Source organism: Colius striatus, chromosome 3, assembly GCF_028858725.1.
Source record: "Colius striatus isolate bColStr4 chromosome 3, bColStr4.1.hap1, whole genome shotgun sequence".
NCBI lineage: Eukaryota > Metazoa > Chordata > Aves > Coliiformes > Coliidae > Colius > Colius striatus.
The window spans coordinates 37,001,939-37,012,013 of NC_084761.1; the positions used below are offsets into that span (position 1 = coordinate 37,001,939).

At 55.7% G+C, this 10,075-nt stretch overlaps 1 protein-coding gene across 1 annotated transcript; it reads left to right on the forward strand.

The window, feature by feature from the left end:
• Positions 1–974: 974 nt before the first annotated feature.
• NKX6-1 (NK6 homeobox 1) lies at positions 975–3,812 on the forward strand. Its single transcript, XM_061993772.1, has 3 exons — positions 975–1,587; positions 2,229–2,401; positions 3,561–3,812. Exons 1-3 carry the CDS (start codon positions 975–977, stop codon positions 3,810–3,812), a joined length of 1,038 nt encoding a protein of 345 aa, XP_061849756.1.
• Positions 3,813–10,075: the final 6,263 nt, after the last annotated feature.

The following is a 10,075-nucleotide window of genomic DNA, read 5'->3' on the forward strand; positions in this document are numbered from 1 at the left end:
AGAAGAGAAGAGAAGAGAAGAGAAGAGAAGAGAAGAGAAAAGCCAATAATACAATGAGATAAGGAAAAAGGGAAAAGAAAAAGAAAAATCTTGAAGAGAAAGGTGAAAAGGAAAAACACGGAAAAAGGCAAAGGAATGTAAAAATGAAATAAAGAATCAGAGGAAAAAGGTGAGGAAACGTCAGGAGCGGAAGGAAAAAGGAAGGGAAAAATAAAAAGGGAAGAAAAGGGGAAAAGAGAAAGGAAAAAGAAAGGCAAAAAGGGAAAGAAAAATGAGAGAAAAATGGAAGGAAAAATAGGAAAGAAAGAAAAAAAGGAAAGAGGAAGAAAAATGAGAGGAAAAAAGTCGAGGATAAGAGTGGAAAATGAAAGGAAAGAAAGAAGCGGTGTGCAAGGCGAGCGCGAAGTTGGCGGCGCGGCGGGCGCGGCGCGGTGGGCAGGGCCGGCCGCCGCCCCGCCCCCGGCCGCCGCCGGCCGTGCCCCCGCTAAAGGAGGCAGGGAGAGGGGCGGCGCGGCAGTGCGCCCCGAGCCGCGCCCGTAGCCCCGACAGCCGCACCGGCGGGCAGCCCGCGGGATCAGCGCCGATAGGGATGCGGGGCACCGGGCAAGAGTCCAAAGTGGCGAGCGCTAACCCTGCGCCGCTGTGAACCCCCAGCTCCTCGCGGGCGCAGATAAAGAAGATATATACGTGTATCCGCACGGACCCTGCGCACATACACGTATATATACAGACTCGCCGACAGCAGCACCACTTTTCTTTCCGGGAGCGGCCGCCGAGGCGCAGCCCTGATGCCCGGCGGGGCGGCGCGGCCGCCGCTCGCGCGCATAGCTTCTCGCTAGACGCGGCGGTTCTCGCGGGCTGGATGCGCGGCGCCGGTGCGGGCGGCACCCCCGGGCCGGCCGCCGGGGCCTCGAGGCGCTAGGGGCCGGCCGGGCCCCCCGCCCCGGCCCGGCGACGACGGCGGCGGCGCGGGGATGCTGGCACTGGGGCAGATGGACGGCGCGCCCCGGCAGGGAGCCTTCCTGCTGGGCAGCCCGCCGCTGGCCGCCCTGCACAGCATGGCCGAAATGAAGGCACCTCTGTACTCCGCGTACCCTCTGCCCGCCGGGCCCGCCTCCTCCTCCTCCGCCTCCGCCTCACCCGTCTCCGCCTCGCCCTCGCCGCCGCTCGGCTCCCCCGGCCTCAAGGCACCCGCTGCCGCCACCGCTTCCGCGGGCGGGCTCTCGGCACTGGGCTCGGCCCCGCCGCAGCTGTCGGCCGCCACTCCGCACGGCATCAACGACATCCTCAGCCGGCCCTCCATGCCCTTACCGGGCGCCGCGCTCGCCTCCGCCTCGCCCTCCACCTCCTCGGCGGCACCCGCCGGGCTGCTGGCCGGGCTACCCCGCTTCGGCAGCCTCAGCCCCCCGCCGCCGCCGCCGCCGCCCGCCCTCTACTTCAGCCCCGGTGCCGCTGCCGCAGCCGCCGCCGTGGCTGCCGGCCGCTACCCCAAGCCACTGGCCGAGCTGCCCGGCCGGACGCCCATCTTCTGGCCGGGAGTGATGCAGAGCCCGCCCTGGAGGGACGCCCGCCTCGCCTGCACCCCCCGTGAGTACCGGACACCGCAGGGCAGCAGGGGGGAGGCGGGCCCGGGGAGCCTCGCCGGGAGTTCGCTCCTGGTGCTGGTAGGCCCCTGCGCCCCAGCATCGCGACGAGTATCTCCCACGCCCAGCCACCCTCGAGCCCGCCCATGGCCGAGAGAACTGGCCTCGCTTTCGTTTGGTTTTTGGTTTCCTAAGTTTGTGTTGGTTTATCCCTGTCCCTCGGTCTGCGCGAAACCCTTTAAAATGTCGTTTATTGCCAGCGAAAAGAGGAACCCACTCGGGGGAGGGCGACCGCGCTGCCATCTGCTTTTGCCAGCTCTGCTAGGGACTCTCGGGATCGGGACTGATTTTAGGGCCGCGCACAAACTTTCCCTGAGCAGCACGTGCCCCTTACCGCCTGCCTGCACCGGCTGCAGCTTTTCTAGAAAATGATATTGTTTGTCTACTCAGATCTTCGATACTTAAAGGGAAAATAATCTGGGGGAGCCAGGAAGTTAGAGCCGCCGCGTTGTCCAGGCAGCAGTTTTGTTTCAGACATCCCCTCCCCGTCTCCCGTGGTCCCCTGAGAACGAAGTACTTTCCCAAAATCCGTAGATTAACGTGTCTCTGTCCGTGCCTTCCCTTTCTCTCCCCCCTCCCCGCCAGATCAAGGCTCAATTTTGCTGGATAAGGACGGAAAGAGAAAACATACCCGACCCACTTTTTCTGGCCAGCAGATTTTCGCCCTGGAAAAGACTTTCGAGCAGACGAAATACCTGGCGGGCCCTGAGCGAGCCCGGCTGGCCTATTCGCTGGGGATGACGGAGAGCCAAGTCAAGGTGAGAGGAGTGACTCAGTCACGGAGCGGTGCGGGGCCGGGGGACAGCAAAGCGACGGGCTCCGACCAGGGAACAAGGGGACCCTGCCGTTGAAACCGGGCCTGCCTTGGGCAGATGGGGCTGCTGCGGGCTGGAGCGGGTGACCCCACGGACACATGGCAAGGGCTTCCCCGGCAGCTACCGGCAATTCGCCTTTCATTTCCTCACTGATGGGGCTGAGAAGGGTGTTTTAAAGCATATCTTATTTTAAAACTACCAAATAAAAAACAATTAAAAACCCAAAAGTCCCCACAAAAAAACCCCCAACAAAACAACAAATACCTAAGCAAAAGGCCTGAACGCCACGGGGGGGGGGGGCAGTGCTAGGAAAGTGGGGGCATGGGGGGTGGAGTGGGGGTGTCAAGGTCCGCATCCTATATAAACCAGCCTTTCAGCTCCAGCCGTGCTCTGCGGCCCTGGGCTGCCAGGCAGAGACTACTCAGCTCTCTCGCCCTGTCCCACCCGGAACTCTCCGGTTTAGACTCAGAGCTGTAGGCAAAGCAGAGTTGCGAGGAGTTGGGAGACCGGGCTGAGCCCTCCCATGGGGACATTGGAGGAGGTGTTTGCTCCGCGGGTGCAAGGAGACGAGGCGGGTGCTCAGCCAGAGGGGCCCCTCAGCGGCTTTGAAGCTGATCTAGAGACCCTCCTTTGTCACTGCAAATATGTCCCAATGGCTGCGAATAAATTATTGCAGCCTCTACGGTGAAAATAACCGCCTCCTCTGGCAGCGCCCTGACACAGAATAAATGCAACTGGGTGTCTGGGGAAAGATTCAGCCCAAAACGGTTTTTCCCCCCAACCATGCCCCGAGCATAGGACAGAGAGCGCCGGGGGCCCTGCGCGGGCCCCGGGGGGGAGGGGCCGGGGGTCTGTTAGCCAGCACTGCGCGAGACCGGCGCGGGGATGTGTGGCTGGTGTTGTGAAGAGCACCGTGCCGCCGGGCTTGGTTGCTTTTCGTTGACGGGGAAAATAGTCTGCTGGCCGGCGAAGCCGGGAGTGAGCACTGACACGAGGAGGCGTAGGGCAGTGGGGCGTGGGCGGCCCGACCCGACTGCGGCGGCGTGGGGCGAGCAACTGCGGGTGGCGGTAATGGTGGTGGTGACAGTGGTGGCGGGGACAGGTCTGGTTCCAGAACCGACGGACCAAGTGGCGAAAGAAGCACGCGGCGGAGATGGCGACGGCGAAGAAGAAGCAGGACTCGGAGACGGAGCGGCTGAAAGGTGCCTCGGAGAACGAGGAGGAAGACGACGACTACAATAAGCCCCTGGACCCTAATTCGGACGATGAGAAGATTACACAGCTGCTAAAGAAACACAAGCCGGGGGGCGGCGGGCTACTGCTGCACCCTCCCGAGGGGGAGGCCTCCGCCTAGCGCGTTCCGCCCGCCGCCGCTTTCGGAGATGTACAGATCTATTTTTCTAGACTCTAGGCGCCCGGGAGGAGGAGAAGCCGGAGAGTGAGAAGAGAGGACTGCGGCGGAGCGGGCCCCTGGCATGGGGACACCGCGTTATTGTAGGGTGGCGGGCGGCGGGGGCTGCCCCTGGGCCCGGTTCTGCTCCCGACGGTGAGGTGGCGGCCTGTTGCCGGCTCTTTGTAAATAAACCGTGAGTCACCGCAGCCATAGGCGTTCCTTACTGTGAATATTTAAAATGTAAAATACCTTATTTTTTTTGTACAGAGGGGGCTGGAGGCGCCCCTCCCCGTCCCCTGTCTCCACTCCCGCCGCCTCCTGCTCCCCACCGCTGGGCAGCACCGAGGGCACGCCGAGAGCCCTGAGACGGCCGACATCGGGGCCGCCGAAGAGAACAACGGCCGCGGCTGCCACCAGCCCCTCCCTCGGCCGAAACTGCAGCGGCCCGCGCCCTATTTATTAGGATTTTTTCAAACACTTTCCGTTACGGTCGTCGTGCTAGAGGGAGTGAGGGAGAGGGTGAAAGGATGGTATTTGCTTTCACTTACACCGTTTTCGATCAACCATGTTGAAAAAAGTAGTCGGTGGGAAGTCACAACCACTTTAAGTCCAAATATAAAATTCATTTAGTTGCTGTAATTGAATTTAACGTGTGTTTTCTTTTGTATCATACGGAATACTCTAGAATGTAAATTGTTTGGGTTTTTTTTAAGCTAATAACGATGATATATCGTGATATAGCATCTTAACAGTTATTAATTTATATTAAAGATAATTCGGTTTGTAAAGAGAAGAAAAGCCCTTTGCAAGACCAGTTAAATGTAATGCACTTTCTGTTTTAAAAAAAAAGGAAAAAACAACAAAACAAAACAACGATAAATCTATTAAACCAGTTTAAAGACGTCTGCTGCCTTCACTAAAGGGTACAGATAATCTGATCTCTCCAGAGATTAAATAATGAAACCACGGTACAGGATGAAGAGAAAAAAAAGAAGATATAATTTTCATGATCTTTTTTTAATCTCAGTAGTAGGGTTTGGGGGTTTTGGGTTTTTTTCTTATTATTATTATTTGTTTGTTTTGCCCTGTTTTGTTTTTTAACGATGTAAATTGACAACTTTTTTCTTTGTGGGGGGGGCGCTGAAGACGGAGACAAGTAAAATAAGCGGCGGCTTGTTTGGGGTCAGGGCTGGCGGCTCCTGCCCGCGCCGGTCCCCCCGGGAGCGGGCAGGCAGTTTCCTCCCACTCGGTCCCTGGAACGGTTCTTCTCAGACTAAATTAGGTTGTATTAACTTTTTAAGCGGCGAGCTACACAAGCTGTTATCGAGTGCAGAGTGTTATCACTATTATGGGGCAAACCCCCCTGCTTTCCGAGAAGAAAACGGTGAATAAAATAATAGCCCGGCTAAGGGTCTGGAGTAAATAGCTAAACTCAATACCGAAGCAACTGGTTTATATTGAAACTCATTATCTAGATGCCATCATTTCCATATTTAAACAGACCAGAAACAATCGCACTTTTTTTTTTTCCTTCCCCCCCCGCCCCACTGCAAACAGAAGCTCTGACATGAGGGAGAAAGGGGACAGCTAATCTGGGGGAAATAAATAAATATATAAACTAGTACTCTTCCCTGAATTTATGAATCCTTTTCTACCCGGGGAGGGTGGCGGGGTGGAACGGAACAGGGGTTTATCCCGCTTTCGGCTTAGACAATGCCGAGGCCGGGAGGAGGGAGCGAGCCCCTGTGCTGTGCGTCCTCCTCGGTGAGGCTACCCGAACTCTCCCGGTCCGGGGTGACGGGGACTGCTCATCACCCCCTCACCTCGCCCAAATCTTTCCCGACGCGTTGTAAAGCCAGGAAGGGAAAAGCTGAGAGGATTCCAGAATGTCAACTCGACCCTGCCGTTACGATTTGTCCGATTTTGTCACGAGAAAGAAATAAAAATATCACCGAGGCGGAGACGAGTCGCCGCGGGCTTCAGCCCGACCAGAGGCAGTGCAGCCTGGCCGGAGGTCGTGGCCGGGGGTCCCCGCCGGGCTGGGGCCATCCGCAGCTGCTCCGCCGCCCCCGCTCCCGCCTCCCGGCCGGTACCGGCACTATCCCATGTTTCCCCGGGCTGCCGCCAGCACTCCCCGTGCCTGCGCACCCCATCCCATTTTCCAGTTGACTGCAGAAGCTTTCCAGTTAATTTACTTCTGCCCAGAGACCTAGCTGGCCACCGGTTGGAGTTGGCACTGTCCAAGTGGAACCACGGGGAGAAAAAGAAAGGCCAAAAAAAAAAAAAAAAAAACCAAACCAAAAAAGAAGAAAAAAACCCACCCCAGCTCTGATCGCTTGGTTAGGCTGGTTTTGTCTGGGGCTCTGGAGAAAAGAGCAGGTTATTCACATGAGCTCACTGCCCTCTCTCCCGCTTTTCGGGGCAGGTTTTGGAAACCAAATCCGGCTCGGTCGAAAGACGCAGCTTCCCTCTTCACCAAGAGAGGACTTTTTGGAAGGAGGTCCAATAACGAACTTCGGGATTGCTGCCACGGACATCGCGGCTAACAATTAGGAGACGAAATGTCAGCAGGCTTCACCGGGCGTGTAGCCCTCTCCCCCCGCCCCCTTCCCATGCATGGGGCCCAGTCGAGATCAGATGTAGTTTCAGTTCAACCTTTCAAATAGGCAAGAGTTTGTTGCGTGACGGTATAAACTCATGGGTAACGACATTTAAAAAGTTCCGCACAATCGGGTCTGTAGGGATAGGCGGGACAGCAGAGAGGTTCCCTGGCAGCCGCCCGACCCTCAGGCCCCGGCCAAAATCTCCGCGGGGAGTAAGCGGCCGCTCATATGCGTGGGGAGCGACGGGCAGTCCCTGGCTAAGCGGTGATAGACCACTGCGGTCTGATCCCGACAACTTCCTTCACAACCAGCTTTTGGGTTTCATTTCTTGCTGCAACAGAGTCCTTGTGTTTGAACCCCGCTCCCTTCCGTGTGCGTTTGTGGGATTTACCGGCTCAGGGGCTGCTCTTTCTGAGTTTACCCTGACTCGGTCCTTGCCATGTGCCTTCTCTGGGGCACAGGAGGTACCGTGGGAGAAAATCCTGCGGTTATGCAATCACAGGGTGCCGAAAGCAGCTGCTTTTCCAACTCGGCTGCCTTGGCGAGCTGCTTGGCTACGGGAACTCGTTGCAGTCCCGCTCCAGCCTCGACGAGCATTATCGAGGGGATGAAACTTTTTTTTTTTCCTCACAGAAGCGGACCAGACTCAAGTCCCTGCTCAGCAACAGCCGGCGGCACCGCTGAGGAGGCGGGAGGGATTCGGGGAGAGATGGAGGGAGAGGGAGAGAGGAGGCACGGGAAGGAAAATAAGACCGAGGTTCGGCCCAGTCGCATGTAGCCCTCTCCTGGCTGACAGCTGCTGCCCGCGGGAGACATGCATATGGATGCGGGACATATGGAGTGGGACAGGCTCCTCACCGCCGTGCCACAAGGTCTCGAGGCCGGCAGCCTAGACTTCGCGGGGTAGAAAGGAAAGGCTCTCCCACACGCGGCAACGGAGTGGTCGCTCGCCTATCGGGCCATGTGTGTGGGGATCCCAGTTCGTCCGCCACTGTAACCCAGTCACTGATAGGCCTTACACCAGCGCTATCACAACCCTGAGGCTTTCGAACTCTTCTTTTCCGGAAGCAAGCCCCGCACAGGGACCCCAACGTGGGCAGTAGGGGAGGCACTATTCGTATGCCAGTCGGGACAGCCGCACCATTTCAGCGAGTGCTGACCCTTCCCACCCTTCCTCTCACGCGTGTTCAGTTTTCTTTTTGAGTTCCTGAAATCTCGTTACCACTTTTCAGGGATATTAATTTGCAATGTTTCCCATATCAAGCACACGTCGTTTTGGCCCCCTTTCTCCATCCATTTGCCACTGTGATGTCGTTTCGTGAAAGACTTTCGTAATATCCCTGCTAAGTGGCCCAGGGCTTTGCTTTCTGCACTCTTTCCCCTGGGACATCAGTCGTCTCGTAATCCCAGAGAATTTGGGGATTAAAATGCAGATAGTGGGTTTGCACCTTCCGGCCATCCCTCCCCCCAGCTCGCTGCCCGTACCAACGCCATCGGGAGCGAGAAAGGGAGGCGAGAGCGAGCGATCCCGCGTTCAGAGCTGGCGTCACCGCACGCAAATTAAAAAGTCAGATGCACTGCTCCTTCCTAATTGCAGCTCCGCGTTTACCTTCTGCACCGAGAGGTATTTTCCAGAGACGTATTTCTGGCAGCCTTTACCAGCTGTCTCGAACAGTGGTTACAAATCTCTGAGGGGAATGAAAACATCTGCCGGGGAGAAGGAGGCGGCGGCTGCCGCAGGGACCGGCCGGCACATCGCACCGCACCCGCATCCGCACCGCACCCGCACCCGTACAGCACCCGCACCGCACTTGCCGGGCACCCTGCAGCAAAAAACCATGATTTATAAAAGCGAAGTTATTTATACCAGAAGAACTCCGGCAGACAGCCCCGCATCTCCGGGGGTTTCAGCCCTGTCTAGAGGGGCCAGCGGGCTACGGGGAGCGACGAGCGCTGGCCCTGCGGCAATAATCCGCTGCCACACGCCCAAGTGCATCCCTGTAATAACGTCCTCGATCATTTATTAGAAGTCGTGTCAAGCGAGCCTATATAATTCATCTTTATGCAAATACATCAATGTTAAGCCATTAGTGTATTGCTCGTTTTTTTTATTAAAGTGCATTCTTTTTAATTCAGCTCAGTAAAATACGAGCCCTATTGCTCAAGAATTATAGCAACTATTAGAGTAACATATGAGCAACATGCACTCAGAAAATAAAAATCAACAGATAAAGTGGCAGGGTCACAACGGGGAGCAAACACTTAACAAAATGGCAGCGAGGTAATAGATTTTCCTCACGTGCTCCCGGCTCTGGGGTGTCAGGAGCGACCGGTCGGTGCAATGGCGAGGCGGCCCTACCTGGAGCCCGGAGCCCGGGGCCTGGAGCGATCCGATCCCAGGGCCATCCGAGCCCGAGGCCATCCCTAGCTGGCCCTGGCCCCTTCGCCGCGGGAGATCCGCCACAGCCCTGCCCCACAGAAGTGCATCTCGGCGTCGTACAACTTTCCCCCCTTGCCCCAACTTGCCCCGCTATCCCGGATTTAATGAGAGAGTCGCCCACATCCTCATCACCCCAGCATGGTAATTGAGCAGATCTATTAACTTGTTACACTAGATTTGTTTAAAGAGACTATTACACAGTCATTTAATCAATTTGTTACACTGGAGGTCCTGACTTATGAGACACTTGCCGTATGATTCCTTAATGACTGAATTAATTTGTTTTAATAAAACCAACATTGTGTACAAGCACATTTTGAGAAATGTAATTTTGGAGACGGAACAGTCCAATGCTTCATCTGATTAGGTCTTTTCTATGGTTTATCGAAGTCGCGAGTTGCCGTCATAAACTTCATGTATGGGATATTTTTCTTTTTTATAGCATCATTAATTTAATATGGATCATTAGTTCCTTATACACATGCATGTTCTGACAAATGTACCCAATGAATAATTCACCTAATGTGTTTGGGCTCAAATGCATCACACCATAAACAGAAACTGCCGCCAAATAAAGAATAATAAATAATAATAACAACAATTAATACGACAGCCGCTCTGCCTTTCTCGCTGCTCGCTGGGCTCAAGGCCGGTTCTACCATGGACCGGGCTCCTCGCGTCGGGAGGGCCAGGAGATTTACGGTGAATTAAGGTGATCCCGAGAGCAGACGTAGGACAAGAAAATCGGTTTTGCTTCCGATGGAAACTGACGTGTGCAGAATAAATGGAAATAAACACGAGGCTCCCCAAGAAAAGGAACTTGATGGTATCGATTATGTAAAATAATCGCTGCATTACAAATGTTAATGCACTATGTTAACGTACTGCAAAGAGCCGGCGCTTACGGTCCCACCTTGCGCTAAGAAGGAAGGAGCCGCCTCGAAAAACGTTTCGGGAACCGGTATTACAACGGCAACACGGACCACGTTAACTACAAGAATATCATTCCCAGCAGCGATAACAACGTCCCCCGGTCCATCCGCACTCCCGGTGCCCGGGGCATGGCAAGGCGCCCAGGACGGCTGCGGTGTGAAGGTTTGCGAAGAGGTATGCTGCCGGGCAGAACATTCCAACGCCTTCACACGTATCCAAGAAGACGTCTAAACAGATTATTTTCATCT